Here is a 23241-nt window from a genome sequence, read left to right as displayed (position 1 = left end):
ACCAACAGGTAAATGGTAATTCCATTTTATCTGTAGATTTTAGCGAAAAGAACGATACAGAAATCACATTCACCGTAATTGAATGTAGAAGCGTCTTTTTATAACATCCGCTCTTATGTTAGACTAAGTGGTCAACCTAGTAGGCTTACAGGTGTTCCAAAATTCGCACTGTCAATAGGGTTAAATGGGCCGAGAGTCATCTCAATGGAGTGTACAACGTGCAAATGTAAAACGATAACGGTATTATAAAATAACATATCAAGCATATAACAAGTGTCAGTCATATAAACAGCCTGTACTGGTGTCAGTCATTGTGGCCTCTCTCCGGCACGTGCGCCTTTACGCTTAGCAGTAGTTATTCCGTTAAACAGAAGAATATCTTACAGTAACATGGCATGACATTCAACACAAATCTTCTTTATTCTGGATTGAACACTTTCCGCAGACAAATTTCTTCCCGCAGAAGTCGCAGTTTTCTTTCCGTGCGCATCCGTCCACTGTCTCTTCTTCTCGGAAGAGCGGTGGTGCGTCATTTGGCACGTCGTGCGTTGCTGCCTTGCCCCTGGCGCTCACGTGGTTCTCACGAAGCGCCAATGCCAACTGCATGATGAAATCTCTCCTAGTGATTGTCTTACTGGTGCACAGGGTGAACAAAACGTGCGCGTTGATTGCAGCCAGGCCATGCAGGTTGTAGAATACGGCAACGGGCCAGCGGCGAGTACCCCCTTTCACCGTGAACTGTCTGGCCATCGTATCCACACCAACCTGGAATAGAATACAATACAATACCTTAAAATGGTTTTGTACAACAGAAGAGCACCGTGCATGGCAGCTGTATGCCAAGATGCGTAATAGCCTAACGTTATAACATACCTGTGTGTTGTTTTAAGTCGTCGGGGTCTCTGGTTCTCTTTGTGTCACCGCCAATGGCAACTGTCAGATGCATAGTACTCAGGATACAGACGTTCTCTCTTGGCTTACATCTGTAAACCGTAAGTGTTGCTTTGTCGTGCTTCAGCACCGCTGTGGATAACAGCTCTGCTTGTGACTGGTTGCATGCAGATGGAGGCAGCTCCCGTATCATCTTATTCACCCCCCCCCCTCGTCTCGTCTGTGTTTACTTTCCTACCCTCGCCAAGGTAAGGTTCTACAAGTCTCATCACCACATTTCCAGGACGCTAAGATTCATCTTTCCCCAGATGTGGAAAGACATTCAGCACGTACTTGCTGTCGACGTCAGCTGCCAACCGAAACTTCATGCCCCACTTGTCTTGCTTGTAGGGGATGTCCTGCGTAAAGTTGCACTTAGCGTTTGCGGGAACCATTGCTCCTCAACGGTAATGTTAACTTCAGGCTTGTAAGAGGAAACACAGTTCTGTACAAACGTTCCCCACACTTCTCATACCAGGGTTTCCAGGCGCATGCGTCGGGTCTCTCTTGCTATCGCATGATCTCTCTGAAGCGGTTCCGTGGCATCAACCCATATTTTTCGTTCTAGGAGCTCTCCAAAGGCGTGTTCATTCCGCCGTACAGTCCTCGGACCAGCCCAGCCTCACATCCAATTCGCGCATATATGTACAAAATCTATTTCAGCAGATTTCGTGCGTTTTTGTGCATTTTTTTGTGTGGTTCAATTCGTTCGAAAATACACGAATTTATGTGCTACTTAATTCGTGCGCGAAGACACGAATTTAACCAGTAGGCACACAAGCCTTTGCAACAACCATATACGCGACTATACCTTACCCTAACCTTAACCATTCTACTAACTATACCTAACCCTAACTCCAACTGGAACTTTGGCCGGCCGCGCCCGGACCCCTCCGGCCTACGCGCGTATGTGTGGAGTGCACCCCCTCCCATCCCCCTCCAGTTTCCACGTGTCAGAGATGGAAGTGGATCAACCGACTCAAAACCAGAAACCAAACTCCTAGGTTGCACTATGCTTTCCACATCCGTTGACAAGCGGACCTAGAAATCATGACCACACCACTCAATATGGACACATGGCAACCAACCGAGGACCAAACCTGCATAAGGTGTGCAACTCAAGGGATTTTGCCTGATCCTACATCGAGTTTAAGAACAAAAATCAAATATAAACTATCGCGTCTATATGGTTGTTGAAAAGGCTTGTGTGTAGCCTACTGGTTAATTTGTGTCTTTTCGCACGAATTAAGCCAGAAAAACGCACAAAAACGCACGAAATTTGCTGAAATGCATTTTGTACATATATGCACGAATTGATTGTGAGACTGTGTTGCTCGGACCTATAGGAGCGTAATGAACGCTTCCAGCTTATCCACAGACATGTCCCACGTTGTCTCCTTTCGCCTGGTGCGCCTCAGCTACAGTACAGTCCTTGATGTGCTGCAACATCATACTACATGTCACATTCCAATGGGGTGCCATTCTGTGCTGATAATCGACCTGTAGCGTTGTCAACTCGCTGTTTTATCCAAACCAAACCGTGCCGTCCATCCCCTTCTCCTCTCGCTCCATCTGAGTTGTTGACACCTGCACGGTGGGCATCGTTCGGGCTCTCTTGCGCCGAAGCTGAAGCAGATCAGGCTCATAATCAGAATCGCAGCCAGCATCGTAATCTATTGAATAATTCACCCCATTTATCATCATAGTCGATCTCAGCATCAAGTTCCTCCCCTCCATCTGACTCCATTCCATCCGAATCTCGTAGCGTTATCAGCGCTTCTATCACCTCAATTCGCCGACTTGCTGTAGCATATGAATTACGCACGCATCCGCTTCCGCTTCCAGGTCACCTCGTTCTCTTTTCCCTCTGGAGGCTCTTCTCAAAAGGATGTCGCCAGAGTGAAATTTATATAGGCTACCATTCCCAGACCCACTTTAGTTTAGAGATTATAATTAAAATAATTATTAGCCTAAGTGTTTACTACTAGAAAACAAAATACTTATGCACACTAGTTTAGAGACAGTTTATTAGTTATTATTCATGACAGTTAAACCTATATAGCTAATACATTTACGTGTTATAATTATACAGTTCTATGAAGTAATTATGACGTCTGCTCCCTTCACGTCTAGGATAATGTAGCCTTGTAAACTTACCTTAGCCAGCCTATCTGAAGTCATGGATGTAGTATGAAAAAGGTGGGTAAACCTTCATCACAAATAAAAGGTGACTAAACTGAGTTTCCTTGCTTCTTACAGTTTTACTATCCTATATTATAACACTATATAACAGTGTTTGTTGTCTATCATAACTCATGCATGACTAAATGCATGTCTGGAGCAGCATTCTGGTCATTGGGGGGAGTGGAAGAGGAGGGCAGGAGAGAGAGGAGGGGGAGTGGGGAGTAGGGGTGGTGGTAGGGAAAGATGATAACGTTAAGGAAGTGCCACTGAACTATAGTAGGAATGAATGAATCTGATAGATGACTAAAATGTACATGTGAAATTTAAATTAGAGGTTATAACCACCTCCCAGATACCCTTTCCACTCTTTTCTCCTTCCCCCTTTTCACCTGTCATTAGCCCCCCCTCTCCCTCGTCAGCCCCTGCTCACAAAGTTCAAGCAGGCCTAGCATAAGCGAACAAAGATTTACAAATTCAGTTAAAATAGGCTACACAGAATACATTAAACAGCAGTAGCATAAATATTTTTACTTTGTTAGATTACATAGCTGCTGCGTTGTTTTTTAAATTAAAATTTTCAACAATTCCATGGCCATATTATGTTAAGGCTACATTTGGTCTGAGATTACATTTAACCTAATTGATGGTGGACAAAAATGATCTAACCTCTGAAATGTGTACTGGGTGTGAACAGGGCCACCTTCAGTTGCAAAACGATCTCGTTCTTGCAGATAGATATTAACGTCATTCATTATTGTAAATATCGAAGAGGCATGTTTGTTCGACATAGCATAATATGTCTATCTGGATGTTCCAAAACGTTGTGTCCTGCTGAACGCGCCCCTGTTCTTGACTTTTAGCACTTTTGCGCGTATCTTGTTTTGACGAGAAACCGCAAAGAAGCTGCCTCCTCGACCTATTTTAAAACACGGTACATTTACTGAGACGCAGTGATGGACCAGAATAAAGTGAGACAATCAAAGTAACTATGGAATTGCATTATGTGTTTGATATTAAATTAGAGTTAATACAGTTGCAATTGGGTGAATGTATGCCGTATTTTAGCTAGTTATTTTCTGTCTATTCGTGGGCTAGCCCAGCACCAAGGAACGGATGTAAAGACACGCGGAAGCGAGTTCAGTGTTTTGACGATGTAGTCAGAGGTATTTTGGCATGTATACATCATTTGAGATGATTTTCCCCCCTCTACATAATCCATTGCTAGTGTTGAAGGCCAGGGATTACACTGCATTCGTGTACCGTTAAAGCTCCATGTTTTTTGTTTGCAATTCTGTTTTTGAGCTGATCCTAAACGACCTTATTTAAAGAAAAAATAATAATAGGGCCTAAATGGATAGGTCCTCCGTGTTTTTGTCAGTTTGTGTCTTCTTTAGGTAGCCTATTTAACTGAATTGGTTTATTAGCAAATCATTTCTAATCTGTGAGCAGACTTTGAATTGAGGCAGTCTTGCCAGTGCATTACTGTAGCACCATACACACGTCACTATTGCTAATACAGTTAGGAAGACAATATCCAATATCTGTGTTACAGGTCTATGGTTGGTAGTGGGATCTTCCTTTCTTCATCACACGAGGGAGGGGTAGCCTGCCTTTACTGCCCTCTTCACAGATACCTGCCTCCTCCTTGGAGGGAAACAATCCTCAGTCATAGGAAATCCGCCTCTCCTGATTTGAGGAAAATGTTTCACCCTGGGAGAGAGAACCATCAAACGGGACCAAGGTAAGACAATTAGTCATTTGAACATGCCATGAAAAGGCATCGGGACAAAGCCCAAAACAAACACTTATACAAAAACACAGGGATGTAACCCAAACAAAAGAGTGAGGTTAAACCTCTAATAAATACACAGGACAAGACCCGTAATAACAAGTGCACAAAACACGCAGCACGAAAGCTGGAACAAAGCACAGGTAGGAGAGAGCGAGGTAAGTTGTCAAACTGTTCGTACCTCCAACACTAGAGGCGCTATCTCAAAAATCTCATTTGTAATTTCTATTTGACCTTTTTCAAGAGAGACCTGGTCCAATAGCAGCAGGGGGAACAACGTTTCAGACAAAACAACTTGCATACACTAACATAACATTAAACAAAACTATAAACACACATACAGTACAACAATTACATATTACATTAAAAACACACACATATTGACTAAAAACAGCCGGCCTAAAAACAATTACACTCTTCTATGATATATACATCGATCAAGTGTTTAAACTCCACCAACTAAACTAGATCATCACATTTTAAAATGTTCAGGAGAGAATTCCAGGACCACGGTGCTAAGTAAACTAAAACTATTTCTACCATAACCTGTTCTAATTTTTGGTACTGTTAGAAGCAAATCAGAATGGGACCGTAATTGATATTTATTTACTGACCTGACTAAAAATGAACAGAGATACAATGGCATTTTACCCAATATGGCCTTATAAATGTATATATAAGTGTATACCAGTGTTTAATCCTATGTGACCGACGTGAAATGGCTAGCTAGTTAGCGGTGGTGCGCACTAATAGCGTTTCGATCGGTGATGTCACTTGCTCTGAGACCTTGAAGTAGTGGTTCCCCTTGCTCTGCAAGGGCCGTGTCTTTTGTGAGAGTGATGGGTAACGATGCTTCGTGGGTGACTGTTGTTGATGTGTGCAGAGGGTCCCTGGTTCGAGCCCGGGTATGGGTGAGGGGACGGTCTAAAGTTATACTGTTACATTGATGCTGTTGACCCGGATCACTGGTTGCTGCGGAAAAGGAGGAGGTCAAAAGGGGGGTGAGTGTAACGGATGTGAAATGGCTAGCTAGTTAGCGGTGGTGTGCGCTAATAGCGTTTCGATCGGTGACGTCACTCGCTCTGAGACCTTGAAGTAGTGGAAGCTATACTGTTACACCTACGCAAGGTCAATGACGACCAGCCAATGATGTGTTAGACGTTTCTGATTTGTAATGAACCTGAGGGCTGCATGATACCCTGATTCAAGTGCTCTCAGGGTAGTGACTGAGGCCTGCATATATATATATATATAACATCACTAAAATCTAAAACCGACAGTAATGTATATCGTACCAGCTCCTTCCTGGCCTCAAAAGAAAAACAAGCCTTATGCCGGTAATAAAGTCCTATTTTCAGCTTGAGCTTCCATATCAAGTTCTCCACATGCACAGTGAAGCTCAGCTTATCATCAACCCACACACCCAAATATTTGTACACTTTAACTTGCTCTATAGTATGTCCAGCCAATGTAGCAATGACATGACTGGTAACATGCCTGGCATTTGAAAATACCATGCATTTTGTTTTACCCAAATTTAGAATCAGCTTTAAATCATACAAATTCTGTTGTATGATGTAAAATGCTCTTTGGGCATTTTCAAAAGCTAAAGATAATCTACTACCACTTGAATAAAGAACAGTATCATCTGCGTAAAAATTAACATCCGCTGTTTCAATAAGATCCCCAATGTTGTTGATATACAAAATGAACAACAGTGGGCCCAAAATAGAACCTTGCGGAACACTTGAGCACACCTCTATGGACTCAGATTTACAACCATCCGCCATTACACATGGTGTATGATTTGATAGGTAATTTATAAACCAGTCTAGAGCATGACCAGTAATTCCACAACATTTTAACCTTTGCACTAACACAGCATGGTCCACGGTGTCAAAAGCCTTCGACAAATCAATAAAAACAGACACACAATGTAACTTCTTATCAAGAGCACAGTGGATGTCATTTAAAACCTTCAATGTTGCTGAAACAGTGCTGTGGCCAGACCTAAAACCTGATTGCATTCCATTTAAGATGTTGTTTTCTTGGAAGTAGATCTTTAGCTGCCTACTAACTAAGGACTCCAGTACCTTTGACAGTACAGACCATTTTGATATGGGTCGATAGTTGTCAAGTAGCAAAGGATCTCCACCTTTCAGGAGAGGCAGTACAAAAGCAGATTTCCATAACTTGGGGATTTCCTTAACATTAAGCGTAAGGTTAAAAACACATGTTAAGGGGGAGCAATGATGTCTGCGGCTAGGTGTAGGAGGCGGGGGTCTAGTTCATCAGGGCCAGGGGATTTTTTAAATCAATTTATTTTAGGGCTTAACACACTTCTGAAACAGAGAAGGATGGAAAGGAGAACCTGGTGAAGGAGTGCACAGGGGTGTCAGGTAAATTTATAGGGGGCTCAACTATACCTTTGACCTTTTCAGATAAACTGCCGGCATCTAAAAAATGCTGGTTCAAGGCTTTCAGAATGGAGGTTCTCTCAGTTACAATCTGTGTGTTGACCAACAATTGTTTAGGAAGCTGTGTATCTTTTCTGCACTCCAAACCTTTCACTACTTGCCAACATTTGGATGGATTATTTACATTTTGTGAAGTAGATTTCAGGTAGTGGTCTGCTTTCAATTTACGGATCATAGCCACACCCATATTTCGAAGACGTTTAAAAGCCATCCAATCATCTGCCAAACCAGTCCCTCTTGCTTTAGCCCACATAGCATTTTGTTCCCTTATGGGTTTTGTAAGTTCCTTAGTAAACCGAGGGTTCTCTCTGCCCTTAATCCTGAATTTTTTAAAAGGGGCCTATTGCACACATCCTGGAATGCGTTGTGGAAGTAAGAAAAGGCTAGTTCAACATCAGGGATTCATTCCATTCTATTCCATTCAATGCTAAATACATCATGTAAAAAACCTTGAATATCAAACCGCTTCCAGTTTGTTTCGTAATGACACGGTAAAATTCCTAAGAAATCTCCACATCTCTCACACAGGCAATAGCACAGTGATCACTAATGTCATTTGCAAAAATACCAGAAGCATTAAAACGATGAGGAGTATTGGTTAAGATCAAATCAATCAAAGAGGATTTCAGAGGATATTTTATATTCAACCTAGTTACACTGTTGACAATCTGAGTGAGATTGTAGGTAATTGCACAGAATTTTGAGTTGATCAGAGCTAGATCTTAGCCGGTCCTGATTCAGATCACCCATCAGGACAAACTCAGAGTTGACATTCTGTGATAACAATTTGAAAATACAATCCAGAGAGCCAACAGTAGCAGATGGAGGTCTATAACAACAAGATACAACAATATTTAAAGATGAGCCAAGGTTTAGGTTCAAAGACAGATGTGCAAATTGCTTAGGTTTAGTAACAGAAGTCAAAACGACCACAGAGAACTTGTCTTTTACATATACAGCAACACCACCACCCTTCGATTTACGATCTGTACAAAAAACATTGTAACCATTTATGCCAATATTTGTCTGTAATAGATATTTTAAGACAGGTTTCAGAAAGCATAAATACATCCGGGTCGGCAGTTTTTATCCATATATTTACAAAATCAAGCTTTCGGCAGAAGACTTCTTACATTCATATGCAAAAACTTCAGGCCACTCTGACTACTTCATTCGGCAGGGGTAAGAATGTCAGGACCTGGGTTAGACTGGACATTTCCAGACAATAGAAGCAGCAAGATAATGGCAAGTCTAGATCGAGGGTTACAACATTTGGAGTTAGACGCGAGAATCCATAGTCTTTAACGCCACATATTTCAGGAGATGTGTGAAGTCCAGAGACATGGTTAAGTACCAAGAGAACAGTTTCTGACATGTATGCGCATGAGTCCCATTTCTCCCATATTGTTCGGGAGAAATGTGCATAGTTCTCATGTGCATTTCCGGAGCAAGCGTGGGGTTTCTCACAACACTCGAGGGCGTAAACAATCATATATTTCCTCATTCACAGTGCAACGGGCTCTAAATGTATCGCCAACATTGTAAAAGCCAAGGGTAGACACCAGCAAAATGAACAACAGCATATCATGTTTGTTAAATGGCCTAAAAGTCACTAATCAAATAGTTCAACCCGCTGATCAAAAAAGTCAGCGATGTATGCGCATGATGTAAACGAGCAAAGGTCCGGGGAGAGTGTGAGAAAGTGGCGAGGGAACCTGTACCATAATGGGAGAGACAGACCAAATAGCTACTTGGTGGGACAACATGTTCTTTGTTCAACTTCCTGTTCACATGTGGTCAAGGTCACTCTAATCTGAGGTGGGCACAAGTTTCTTATTTTCCCCCCTCAAAAGTAAAAAATTGTCACTTTACATTGTATGCAATAAACTTTATTAGGTGTGAATGTTCAAAATGATAGTTTTGCACAGAGTAGAGGAGACAAGATACTTTAGCTGCAGTCCTTTGTTGAGCTAACCTTGAGATTTAGCCAACATTAGCGCACATGTCAGTTTGGGGCAAGTTGTCTCAATGACCTTGGGTCAAGTCTTGCCCCAGTATACATAGACACATAGAACATGCTCAAAAAACATTGTGATATTGTGTAATCAGCTCTGATAATAGTATTAAATGTTACTGTAAATGGATTATTATATATACATGTGTAGTTTAGAGCAGCAGACATATCCCTGGAATACACAAGACAGGCTCTGGTGTGTGTGTGTCTACTAACACACTACATGCCTACTGAATGAGACAGTACTGTATATCCACACACACACACACACTACTTCATACAGTGTCAGGGTGAAGTTGCAGAACAAATCAATCAGGAGTACAGTGAAGGAACTTGACATAAATTACCGTACTCTGACTCTGTATTGTCAAAAGGTTACCAGAGCAGAAGTTGAAAATCAGACAGCCGCGCCAACAGTGGTTGGCTATACAAAGCCACGGCAGGTTTTTTACACCTGATTTGGAGATGAAGATTGTTAAGTATATTATTAGGTCAGCTGACATTTATTTTGGTCCTTTCGCAAAGTGAGGTCAGAAGACTTGCCTACCAGTTTGCTGTGGCACACCAGCTGAAGTTCGCGCCAATGTGGGCAGAAAAAGAAAAGGCCAGCTCGAGGTGGTTTACAGGCTTCTTAAAGCGGCACCCAACGCTGTTGCTGAGAAAGCCAGAGGCAACTAGCCTTGACAGGGCAAGTAACTTCAACAGAGAAAATGTTAACACTTTCTTCGACAATCTCTATCTCAAGGCCATCAGACTGTTAAACAGCCACCACTAACATTGAGTGGCTACTGCCAACACACTGTCAATGACACTGACTCTACTCCAGCCACTTTAATCATGGGAATTGATGGGAAATGATGTAAATATATCACTAGCCACTTTAAACAATGCTACCTTATATAATGTTACTTACCCTACATTGTTCATCTCATATGCATACGTTGATACTGTACTCTATATCATCGACTGCATCCTTATGTAATACATGTATCACTAGCCACTTTAACTATGCCACTTGGTTTACATACTTATCTCATATGTATATACTGTACTCGATATCATCTACTGTATCTTGCCTATGCTGCTCTGTACCATCACTCATTCATATATCCTTATGTACATATTCTTTATCCCCTTACACTGTGTATAAGACAGTAGTTTTTTTGGAATTGTTAGTTAGATTACTTGCTCGTTATTACTGCATTGTCGGAACTAGAAGCACAAGCATTTCGCTACACTCGCATTAACATCTGCTAACCATGTGTATGTGACAAATAAAATTTGATTTGATTTGATTTGATTTGATTTGATGTAGCAGAAGTGATACAAAGATATCAATTTGGACCAGAAGACATATGGAATGTCGATGAAACTGGGGTGACCACTGTACATAAACCTGACAAAGTGGTGGGCAGACCTGGATACAAATAAGTAGGGTCACTGACCTCCGCTGAAAGGGGAACCCTCGTCACACTGGCCTGTGCTGTCTCAGCCACAGGGAATAGTATACCTCCGTATTTTATATCCACCCCGTGTCAACTTCCGCGATCATGTCCTGATCAACGGGCCACGGGCCTTTGTTGACTTCCTGAGACATTGTCAAGCATACGAAGTGCTCAAAGGAGAAGACCTGTTTACTCCTTTTGGACAAAACCAAGTGTCTCATCTGTCCATTGATGGACTCAATTATGCCAAAGAAAATGGCATAATTATGCTGTCATTCAAACCCCATTGCTCGCATCGGCTTCAACCCTTAGACAGGTCTGTCTACAGGCCGCCAAAGAGGCACATTAACACTGCGTGTGATGCCTGGATGAGGAACAATCCCGGGAAGACAATGTCAATTTTATGACATTCATGGGATTGTGGCGATCCCCTATCCTCTGGCTGCAACCCCCTTGAACATTCAGGCTCGCTTTAGGGTGGCTGGGATACAACCTTACATCCCTGTTGTATTTCTGGAAACCGAGTTTGCGCCATCCTACGTTACAGATCACCCCATTCAGAACCCAGCCCTGCCAGGCCCCAGCACCAACCTGCCAGGCCCCAGCAGCATTCCAGCCCTGCCAGGCCCCAGCACCAACCCTGCCCTGCCAGGCCCCAGCAACATTCCAGCCCTGCCAGGCCCCAGCACCAACCTGCCAGGCCCCAGCAGCATTCCAGCCCTGCCAGGCCCCAGCACCAACCTGCCAAGCCCCAGCACCAACCTGCTAGGCCCTAGCCCAGCCCTGCCAGGCCCCAGCAACATTCCAGCCCTGCCAGGCCCCAGCACCATTTCAGCCCTGCCAGGCCCCAGCACCAACCTGCCAGGTCCCAGCACCATTCCAGCCATGCCAGGCCCCAGCACCAACCTACCAAGTCCCAGCACCATTCTGGCCCTGCCCAGCACAAGCTCAGACACAGACCTGCCCAGTTCTTATGCTAGCACCAGCTCCCCCTTGCCCAACAATGCCATTGCTGACAGCGGACTACCAACTCCAGGAGTAAATGTCAGTTGGCTTTTCATAGCCGATCATTCAGAGTATCTCTACTGCTCATGCTGTCTCTAGAGAGTTGAAAACAGCAGGTCTGGGACAGGTAGCACGTCCGGTGAACAGGTCAGGATTCCATAGCTGCAGGCAGAACAGTTGAAACTGGACCAACAGCATGGCCAGGTGGACTGGGAACGGCAAGGAGTCATCAGGCCAGGTAGTCCTGAGGCATGGTCCTAGGGCTTAGGTACACCGAGAGAGAGAATTATAGAGAGCATACTTAAATTCATACAGGACACCGGATAAAACAGGAGAAATACTCCAGATATAACAGACTGACCCTAGCCCCCCGACACATAAACTACTGCAGCATAAATACTGGAGGCTGAGACTGGAGGGGTCGGGAGACACTGTGGCTCCATCCGATGATACCCCCAGACAGGGCCAAACAGGCAGGATATAACCCCACTCACTTTGCCAAAGCACAGTCCCCACACCACTAGAGGGATCTTCAACCACCAACTTACCATCCTGAGACAAGGCCGAGTATAGCCCACAAAGAAAGGGAAGTAAGGGATTGAGTCAAAATCTGGATCTGCAAAGAACAAGGTAGCTAAAAAAAAAGCAAAATTGTAGAAGAGTCATCAGATGAAGAGGAGTGCTTCTGCCTCGTCTGTGTGGAGCCATTTTCAAACAGCCTTCCAAATGAGACTTGGGTGAAGTGTGTGAGATGTTTCAAATGGGCCCATGATGCTTGCACCGCAGGCCAGGCAATTCATGTGTGCCAGAACTGTGACTCTGAAGATGAGTCTGAATAGTCAGATACGGATGTACGTCGTACAGGCTGTTACAAAACGGTGCATTAGTGTGTTTAAACACCACCTCTGTTTTCTTAAGACTTTAAACATTCAATCAAGTTATCTGCAGCATTCCATTCCGATTCCAACAATTATTGTGGATCTATGTGTACGCCAGAGAACGTGAGATTTCAAAGTTCAAAGTAAAGTGGTCATGCCACTTTATTCATGTGTGTTCTGCATGCATTATTGTTTTGATTAAAAGGCATTATTTGCTGGATTCTCTCGTCAACAGTTTTTTTATTTTGAGTTCTTTAAAAGCACAGTCAACTTAGTGTATGTAAACTTCTGACCAATTGGAATTCTGATAGAATGAATTATAAGTGAAATAATCTACCTGTAAACAATTGTAGATGTCCGAAACGACTTGCCAAAACTATAGTTTGTTGACAAGAAATTTGTGGAGTGGTTGAAAAACTAGTTTTAATGACTCCAACCTAGGTGTATGTAAACTTCCGACTTCAGCTGTAGACCATGCTCCAACAGTCTTCCCAGCACAGACTTGACTAACGAGACATGCTGGGTGCGGTCAGCAGAATAGACCAAAATGTTTATATAAACCTTGCGCCCCGTCAGAGCATGTCCTGAAACACTTCGTTAATAAAGGCCTGTAAAACTGAACGAGTATTAGACAGACCAAAAGGCATTTTGAGATGCTCGTAATGGCCCGTGGTGGAAAAGGACGTTTTCCATTCGTCGCCCGCACAAACGCACACCAGATTGTAGGCGCTCCTCAAGTCCAGTTTCGTGAAGTACTGCGCCCTGTGCATTTGTTCAATGATGGTTGGGATAAGGGGTAAAGAATAGCTTAACTTAACGGTGGCTTTATTCAGTATTCGATAATCAATGCAGGGGTGCAATTTCCCATCTTTCTTTTTAACAAAAAAATAAGCTTGAGGAGGCTGGTGAGGTGGAGGGGCGGATAAAATCCTGCTGGAGGCACTCCTGTATGTAGGTCTCCATGGCCTCGGTCTCCGCATAGGAGAGGGGATAGATGTGTCCTCTCGGGAGGGCTGCGTCAGAGAGCAGGTCAATGGGACAGTCCCAGGGGCAATGAGGAGGAAGGCATGTGCAGATCCTGGTATTCCTCCGGTAACTCCACTCGAGGGGCGTGGTCCGGACTTTCCACCGTAGTGGTGTTGACAGACACAGCGAGACACCTCCCTTGACACTCCTGCGACCAACCCAGCAGTCTCCTCTCAGACCAGGAAATAACAGGGTTATGCCAACTCAACCAGGGGAACCCTAAAACAACAGGGTGGGTGGGGGTTTCTATAATCGAAAAGGTGATCTGTTCTAAATGAGTGTCATTTGTCAGCAGAGAAACGGGAACAATGATGTGATGTTGGACAATTATCCAGGGCTCGAACCGGAATGGGTGATTGTCGGGGAAACCAAAGGAATGCGTAATTCGGCGGCCAGTGCTCTATCTAAAAGATTCTCAGCAGATTCCCAATCAATCAGAACTAACGGGAGTGAGGGGCTAGGGTATTCAGGGAATATAATGGGAAAACACACTGGTTGAGTTGACAAAAAAGGAGGGGAGATATTGCATCCTACCTTGGTCGGAGCAGGGGAATTCCCTGGCTTGTCACCTCCTCGCCTATTGGTGGATAGAGGGTAAGTCGGGGAGAAATGACCCCTTTCTCCACAATAGGAGCAGAGGCCCAGATTCCTCCTTCTCCTACGCTCTGCCTCGGGCAAACGTGCAGAGCCCACCTCCATCGGCTCTGGGAACGGAGCAGGTGTAGCCATGGGCTCCCGATTCTATGCAGGTCTTCGACGGGACCGCTGGAGGTTGTCCAAATGGATCGCCATGCGGATGAGTTGGTCGAGTGACAGGTTGTCATCACGGCAGTACAACGCCATCTGTACCTCCTTCCGCTGTCCACTGCGGAACACAGTGACTAGAGGCGACTCGTTCCCTCCGGTGGAGGCCGCGATGTTCCGGAACTCCGAGGCGGTCCTAGATCCCTGGCGTAGTCGGAGTAGGCAGTCATCCCCTTCTTGGCCATCCACAGGATGATCAAACACCGAGCGGAAGAGGAGGGTGAAGCGCTCGCAGGACTTGACCTCGGTTCCGCCTGTTTCCCAGACTGTGGCACCCCAGTCCAGGGCCCGTACGGTCAGTGCCAAGATGGTGGCAACCCTATCTCTCCCGGAGACAGCCAGGTCTCATTGCAGAAGGAATCCCTTGCATCTCGCTGGAGCACCGTCAAAGTGCTCCGAGAGGGACAGGGCTATTCCGCGGACCGGCTCAGATGGGACGGAGGCAGGTAGTGGTGTTGTGAGGGCTGGTGCAGGATCCGGTGCTGGAGACTGGAGGGACTGCACAATCCCCTCCAAACGCAGGATGGTTGCCAGCACGCTGTCCGTGGCGCTGCCGAGTCTGGAGAGACATTCCTTGTGATGCTGAACTGTCTCTACGATGGTCGTCAGCTCGGTCTTTCCTGCTGTCTCCATTTAGATAGGTTGGCTATTCTGTCACACTGTATAATGATAGGAGACAAGCGCAGGAATACGTAATAGGGTCTTTTATTTCTCTATCCTAACTAAAGAGTAAGGTGTAAACCTCTGAATAATACACAGGACGAAACCCATAAAACAAGTGCACAATAACACATAACATGGAAGCCGATACAACATAGCACAGGTACTTACAAGACCAACGGACATGGGACAATAACCGACAAGGACAGTGGGGAACACAGGGCACATTTATACACATACTAATCAGGGGGAATGGGAACCAGGTGTGCGTAATGAGACAAGACAGTCCGGGGTTGGTGGTAATGAATCAAGTTCAGTGACACCTAGAAGGCGGCAGGGTAGCCTAGTGGTTAGAGCGTTGGATTAGTAACTGGAAGCTTGCAAGTTCAAATCCCTGAGCTGACAAGGTACAAGTCTGTCGTTCTGCCCCTGAACAGGCAGTTAACCCACTGTTCCTAGGCCGTCATTGAAAATAAGAATTTGTTCTTAACTGACTTGCCTAGTTAAATAAAGGTTAAATAAAAAATAAATAAAAGAAGGCCGGTGACGTAGACCTGGTGAACGGAATGAGCAGCAGTACCGGGGGGATCCGTGACAAAGAGGGTCAACTGGTGTGCTCTCACAATAATAGACTATACAGTTAACATACAATATGGTTAAAACCCTTCAGAAATTACATGTACCAGTTTGTCTATTTAACAGGGATGTCTCTGACTCCAATGTGGTAAAACTCATCAATAAGCTCAAAGCCATCCTGAAGAAAAAGTACCAAAGTCCGCCAGGGGGGGAAACTGAGCATCCATTTTATATACATTGTGATGTCCAGTATCCACCTGGTGAAAGTGGAGAGGTGAACCAACATGAGTACATTCAAATTAAGCCAACTTTCAGGAAGAGACACCAATGGAGATGCTCACCCTTAAGCTTATACTTTGATTCTGAACTAGACGACGAGCGAGTCAGAATAGCGCTGACAAAGGGCGTCTCTGGTATTGGCAAAACAAGCCAGGTGCGGATGATTATTCTTAACTGGGCAGAGGGAAAAGGAAACCAGCAATGTACTCTCATATTTCCCCTTCCTTTCCGGGAGCTGAATTTGCTGAAGGAGAAATTGAGTCTGATTGAACTTCTTTACAAGTTTTTCCCAGAATTGAAAGAACCTGGAATTTACAACTTGGAGAACTTGAGAGTTGCGTTCATTCTTGACGGGCTGGATGAATTCCGACGTCCTCTCGACTTCAAGAACAGCCCGATAGTGACCGATGTCACAGAGCCCTCCTCCGTGCCGACACTGCTGACAAACCTAATTAACGGTAACCTTCTTCCCTCCGCCGCTCACATATGGATTACATCCAGACCTGCGGCAGTCAGTCGCATCCCTCTTCAGTACATCAACGAAGTGACAGAAATCGAAGGCTTCACGGACTCTCAGAAAGAGGAGTTCTTCAGGAGAGCAATCATTCACACGGACCAGGCCAATGCAATTATCCACCACTTGAAGTACTCAAAAAGCCTCTATGTTTTGTGCCAGATACCTATTATCTGTTAGATTTCTGCATCAGTCCTCGTTAGACAGACATGGCTATCCGATAAAGAATATGACCCCGGAGCTCTGACTCCAATGTACACTGACCTACTCGCCCTGTTGCAAACACAGAATCAGAATACACAGAAGATGGCTATTAAATTTGGAGAACTAGCCTTTAAGCAGTTGGTGAAAGGCAACACGGTTTTCTACAGGGAAGACCTACAAGAGTGCGACATTAACTGTGATGAGGGGTCAGAGTTTGCAAAAGTAAGCATACCCATCTTCAGGGAGGATATTGGGCTGCACCAAAAGAAGATCTACTACTTTGGGCATACCACCATTCAGGAGTTCTTTGCTGCAATGTGGTTTAATCGGTCCTGCAACAGCCTAGATGACAACCTGAGGAAAGCAGTGGACATGGCCTTACAGAGCAAAAACGGAAAGCTGGACCTCTTCCTCCGGTTCCTCCTCGGCTTCTCGCAGAGCTTCATCCAGTCAATCGCAGAGGCCGGCTACAACTTCTCGGAGACACTGACGGAAGCAGTAGAGTATATCAAGAAGAAGGTGATGGAGAATCCCGCTTCACCGAGGACCCTCAACCTGCTGAACTGCCTGACGGAACTGGGTGACAGCTCTTTAGAAACGGATGGTGTGAGCTTTCTCAATACGGGAATCCCCCCAGATGCCAAATACCCACGTGCACATTGGTCTGACCTGGCCGCTGTGTTATTGGCATCGGAGTCTGGGCCAATAGACATGCTTGGGTTGGAAGTAAAGAAGAGAGGAGACAAGGAACTTCTGAGGATGCTGCCAGTGATCAAAGCTTCCCAGACAGCCATGTAAGTACTTGGTCATTTAACAATACCAGCTATTACAGTGAGCTCCAAAAGTATTAGGAAAGTGACACATTTGTTGTAGTTTTGGCTCTGTACTCCAGCACTTTTGGATGTGATATAATAACATTTTCATCCACCCAAATTACAGCACTTTTTGTACATAGGCTATTCCCTCCATTTTATAGGACTAAAATGGTTGTGTTTAGAAACATTTTCTATTCTTATTTACAATGAAAGTGACTCCAAAATGACACAATACATTATTTACCATGCATTTCTATTGGACACAAAATAATGTGAAACAACCAAAACAGACAGCAAAAACATCCTATGTCCTATGAATACGGGACCAAATACTTAACTTTTGACTACTTCAAGTCACAAAAGTGAATTAGTCCCAATACTTCTGGTCCCCTGAAATGGAGGGTCTATGTACAACAAGTGCTGTACTTTCTAAACGGTTCACCCGTTATGGTTGAAAACACCCTTAAAGTAAAGCTGACAGTCTGCATGTTAACCTCATAGTCATTGTATCATTCTGAATCCAAAGTGTTGAAGTACAGAACAAACAAAAAATGTGTCACTAACTCAATACTTTTGGCGCACACTACCAATATTAAATGTCTATAACACAAGATAATTATCTTCCCTGTGATGTAATTCAGGTTTGTTAGACCCGTCTTCTGGTCATTACACAGTTCTGTTGGTTTAATGTTCTTTTTTATTCCCTAACCATCCTTCTTACCAGGCTGTCATATCACAAACTAACAGAGAAATCCTGTGAATGTCTGGCCTCGGCGCTCACCTCAAAGGTGTCCAATCTGAAAACTCTGGACCTGAGTTTCAACACGCTGAAGGACTCAGGAGTGCAGCTGTTGGCGGCCGGCTTGGCCAAGCCACACTGCCGACTGGGGAGACTGAAACTGTCCGGCTGCAGGGTGAAACAGAATGGCTTTGCAGCTCTGGCCAAAGCTCTCAAATCCAACCCCTCGCACCTGCAAGAGCTGGATCTGAGCGGAAACGAACCGGGAGAATCAGGGGTGTTTCATCTCGTTGACGGACTGAAGGTTGTCAATTGCAAACTGCAGATCCTAAAGTGAGTATTGAGTCAATGGCTAGGAAACCCGTTCTGATTATGTGTGTACACAATTGTAACATCATTGAATTCAGTACCCCTATGGGTTTATCCTGTGGTTTGATGCAAATTAAGTTATTCTCATAAGGAAATACAGTTTATCTTCTAAACTAATTTACATAAATATATTATTTAAGGGTATAATGTATTTTTATTGAGATAGGACAGTGAAGAGGAGACAGGAGAGTTATGAGAGTTTGCAAGTCAGAATGGTGTGGGTCGGATTTAAACTCATGTCGACTCTGGTAGCCTAGGCTGTACAACTGTGCTGGGGTTTGCAGCACTAACCGCTGTACCACGTCTTCTAAAGTATTATAATCTTCGTTAGGCTCTCAAACTGCAAGCTGGGCCTGGAGCTGAGTCGCGCTCTGGTGGTGTTGCTGATAGACAACCCCAGACACCTGCGAGAGCTGGACGTCAGCATGAACGACCTGGGAGACCGGGGGGTGAAGCTGCTCATGGACATACTGAAGTCAACCCAGATATACAAACTGGAGTGAGTACTGTCTGGAGTATTGTAGTACACTTACACCTCACTGATTCTAAAGTGGAATGTTCCCTGTAGTAAATGTACCATACATTTTCCCTCCACCACCAGGTTGTACTGTTGTCAGCTCACTGAGAAATGCTGTGAGAACATGTTTAGGTGTCTGGCCAACATCCCCAGTCTGAGGGAGCTCAACCTGAGCAACAATAACCTGAAGGACGAGGGGTTCAAGATGCTCTGCAAAGCCTTCAGGCTGCCCGCCTGTCAACTGGAGAAAGTCATGTAAGCTAGCTTACCCAACCAAGAGTGTACGGGCCACTCTCCCTTAGCCCCTACTCCATGTAACCTGGCAGACTTTGGTTCAAATACTATTTGAAATTAGTTCAAATACTTGTCAGACTTGGGTTGATTGACCTTCCTTGGCACAATGGAACCAATAGAATAGTTGCAAAAGTGCAATCCCTGTCCGCCCACCTAGCTCTCCAGGCAGTCTGAAGGGAACGCTTAAAGTCTCTGAAAGATACTATTTGAACCTTGAATATTGAATAGTGTTTCTTTTTCTTTACCCTTGTCTCTCCAGTTTGGCGAGCTGTGGCATCACCCTAGTCAGAGGGTTTCATTTCAACTCTATCCTCAAAGAGCTAGACATCAGCAGGAACCATCTGGGCGACTTGGATGACTGGGCCGATGTCTTGTTCTGCTTGTCTTCACTTGAGACCCTCAGGTGAGTTCTGCAAACCTAGCACGTGTGTGTGTGGGGGGGGGACAACTTTCTCAATGTAATTACCTCTGCCCACCTAGGGTGAGTGACTGTAAACTGACAGAGAAATGCTGTGGGGAGCTGGTCGAAGCTCTCAGCTCCAACCTCACCAACCTGAAAGAGCTGGATCTCTCTGGAAACGACCTGGGAGACCGCGGGGTGAAGACTCTCTACATGGGACTGACGTCCAGGTGTTGTACACTGGAGAGACTGTTGTAAGTAACAGCATTAGAGAGAGTTATAAAGCTCATGGCTTGGTCTATGATATCACACCGCACGCTCTTCAAACAATGAATTATTATAAGCATATTCACAAAATGACTTGGTCATTTGTTAACTTATAAATCACTCGTACAATTTATGTAGTCTTGTTGACCAAAACAAATTGAAGATCTTTTCTCCCTCTCTGGTGACCTTCTCCACTCTCTTTCTGTCTATCCCCATCTTTCTCCCCACATTCACCCTCTCTCTCTTTCCACCCTCTCTCTCTCCAGTCTGAGATGCTGTGGGATCACAGTAAAGGGCTGCTCCTCCCTAGCCGTAGCCCTGAAGTCCAGCCACTCCAGCATCACAGAACTAGGCCTGATGGGAAACGACACGGGAGAAGAAGGACTGAGAATTCTCTCCGGCATCAGGGACAACCAACACTACAAACTACAGACTCTAGAGTAAGTCCTGGTGCCATCAAAGCATACAGTGATGTTAGTCATTTATTTATAATGACTTTTCTGGCTCTTCACTGACTTTCCCCCATCCCTGTGTGTGTGTGTGTATGTGTGTGTGTGTGTGTCACCTTTTCATAATTGGATACTGTGGCCCCTCAGTGGAAAATTCTGTTAGAATAGGGATGGTATGAGAACATTATTTTGTTGTGTTATATGTCTATGGTGGTAATACTATTCTTTGTTCTAGAATCAACGATTGAGAGAGGTCTTGACTCGCTTGATGGGGTTCTTCTTGGCGTCTCGATCCTCAAGTTCTGTACTCGCTCCGGTCAAAAGTGCTTCACTGTAAAGGGAACAGGATGCTATCTCGGACACAGACTGGGATTTGCATTCAGGCGACTGAATTGATCGCTGTGCAGACTGGGATTTGCATTCAGGCGACTGAATTGATCGCCGTACAGACTGGGATTTGCATTCAGACGACTGAATTGATCGCTGTGCAGACTGGGATTTGCATTCATACGACTGAATTGATCGCTGTGCAGACTGGGATTTGCATTCAGGCGACTGAATTGATCGCTGTGCAGACTGGGATTTGCATTCAGACGACTGAATTGATCGTTGTACGGACTTAAAGTGCCTAAACTTGAAAAAGTGAATTATATAGAATTTTAAAGAGTAGGATGCCCTTTACGATGTAACCACATTGTCTGTACCAAACTAAAGGATGTTACTCAGTACCTTTAACCTCAATCATGCTCAGTAACCTCAAAGTCCATGCAGTACTTTTTGCACATCAATGTCAAGTCAAGACGTTACAGTATACGATGTAGCCTTTACTGAAGAGAAGGGTGATGCTATGTTTTACATAATGACCTTATTCCGTTTTCTTGTTTAACCAAGGATGTGTCATCATTGGGGGACTATGGTGGGACTGAATAAATGAATAAGCCATTTGAAGACGTTTTCACCTTTACCAACCCCCCCACCCCCCAGACTACCCGCACAGTCTTCAACGATACAAATTCAATAGAACCCTTAGATTGGTGTGATATGAACATGCAAATGAACAGAATGCTACCCTAGACAGCATAGATACAATTGGACGAAACATGGTAGAGCTGAAGTACAAAACTCCATATTGAAAGGTTTAACTTAATAAAATGAGGATCTCTATGGTTAAATCTATGGGCTCCTGAGTGACGCAGCGGTCTAAGGCACCGCATCTCAGTGTTTGAGGCGTCACTACAGGCACCCTGGTTCGATTCCAGGCTGTATCACAACCGGCTGTGATTGGCCCAGCGTCATCCGGGTTTTGCCGGCGTAGGCAGTCATTGTAAAATAAGAATTTGTTAACTGACTTTCCTAGTTATATAAAAAATAATTAAAAAAAAAATCTAAATCATCTTTCCTACCTTTGTATTTAGTGAATAGTGTTGACCAACTTTAACTGCAGATAAGTAAAAACATGATATATTGGTTTTTTTGCATTAGTGATTTATGCATTTACCACCACATCACTGAATATCAGCCTTGCATGATTCAACATAGGTTATAAGTTACTGTATATACCACTACAAGCACAGGCTGAGTTTTTGGGGGCGTTTTGTGTTTTTTAAACTCATTAAAACGTTCTAAAATTAATGAAAACATGCATTAATAAACTGTATATTTTATATATTGTACATGTATTGCTGATAAATAAGTATTAAAACATTCACAAAAAATATAATATTCATTCAAATAAACTGTACTATTAGACGTTAGTAGGGCTCTTTTTAATTTACTCAGAAATACTGAGTTGGGTCGGAGGATTTAGAAATGTAGAGCTAATGTTGTAAACCGTGATTGACCACAAACTCCTAGGTGGTGGCAGCCACCTTTAACGTTTGTTTGCGGACCGCCATTATCACAGAAGAAGGTGGAGTGTCCTTTACCATTTGTACATTGTTAAAACACTGTATATATATATATAATATGACATTTGTAATGTCTCTATTGTTTTGAAACTTCTGTATGTGTGATATCTACTGTTAATTTTTATTGTTTATTTCACTTTATATATTATCTACCTCACTTGCTTTGGCAATGTTAACACAAGTTTCCCATGCCAATAAAGCCCTTGAATTGAATTGAATTGAAACGAGAGAGGGGTGGCCTGGAAGCGGAAGCGTGCGTCAGGCATACAATAGCGAATCCGAGCAGTGATGCCAATTTAGCAATATTGTTGCTAGATTTAGCAACTTTTCAGACTACCCTGGCAATTTTCTTTTCAAACAGCACCTAGCAACAAATTTAGCTAGTTTAAAAAATATATTTGGAACTTTTACCAACTTTTGAAAGGTGACTCAAACGCTAAAATGCACGCACTTTCCCTCTAAATGACACAAAAACGATATTCGCTGTAACACACTTAGTCAAAACACACGTGCCTGGCTGCAAAAGTGCATTGTGAGTGACGTCAGCAAGCAGGCGCTCAGCTTGTGCACAGGCAGCAGCAATTTCAGCAAATTGAAAATCATTGTTGGCTGACTGCAGCAGCAGTTCGACGAGCCAAACCCAATCAATATAGTTGGTCACGAATGTTTGAAAGTTCTGTTCAACATCAATCAACATGT

The 23241-nt window shown here is 44.1% G+C and overlaps 1 protein-coding gene across 3 annotated transcripts; it reads left to right on the top strand.

Annotated features, from left to right (window-relative positions):
• Positions 1-3955: 3955 nt before the first annotated feature.
• LOC112235420 (ribonuclease inhibitor-like) lies at positions 3956-22306 on the top strand. Of its 3 annotated transcripts, none has more exons than XM_042310909.1 (10): positions 3956-4082; positions 4667-4855; positions 15915-17579; positions 18325-18672; positions 19040-19207; positions 19310-19480; positions 19779-19922; positions 20000-20173; positions 20453-20626; positions 20871-22306. In XM_042310909.1, exons 3-10 carry the CDS (start codon positions 16834-16836, stop codon positions 20881-20883), a joined length of 1938 nt encoding a protein of 645 aa, XP_042166843.1. In that variant the 5' UTR covers positions 3956-4082; positions 4667-4855; positions 15915-16833; the 3' UTR covers positions 20884-22306. The 3 variants fall into 3 exon arrangements, with proteins under 3 accessions (XP_042166843.1, XP_042166842.1, XP_042166844.1); XM_042310908.1 differs by having other exon boundaries at positions 3985-4096; XM_042310910.1 differs by lacking the exons at positions 3956-4082; positions 4667-4855; positions 19310-19480 and having other exon boundaries at positions 15708-17579.
• The last annotated feature ends 935 nt before the right edge of the window (positions 22307-23241 follow it).

This window comes from Oncorhynchus tshawytscha, linkage group LG32 (genome assembly GCF_018296145.1).
Source record: "Oncorhynchus tshawytscha isolate Ot180627B linkage group LG32, Otsh_v2.0, whole genome shotgun sequence".
Lineage (NCBI taxonomy): Eukaryota > Metazoa > Chordata > Actinopteri > Salmoniformes > Salmonidae > Oncorhynchus > Oncorhynchus tshawytscha.
Note: the sequence above shows the minus strand (reverse complement) of the source record. Positions and strands in the feature narration are given on the sequence as shown.

What these genes read in the sequence shown, in the direction of transcription:
- LOC112235420 (XM_042310909.1), top strand. Translation starts at nt 16,834, where the DNA reads ATGTACACTGACCTACTCGCCCTGTTGCAAACACAGAATCAGAATACA. An exon ending in TGCAAACTGCAGATCCTAAA is followed by an intron (nt 18,673 to 19,039) that starts GTGAGTATTGAG and finishes AATCTTCGTTAG; the next exon opens with GCTCTCAAACTGCAAGCTGG. An exon ending in ACCCAGATATACAAACTGGA is followed by an intron (nt 19,208 to 19,309) that starts GTGAGTACTGTC and finishes CTCCACCACCAG; the next exon opens with GTTGTACTGTTGTCAGCTCA.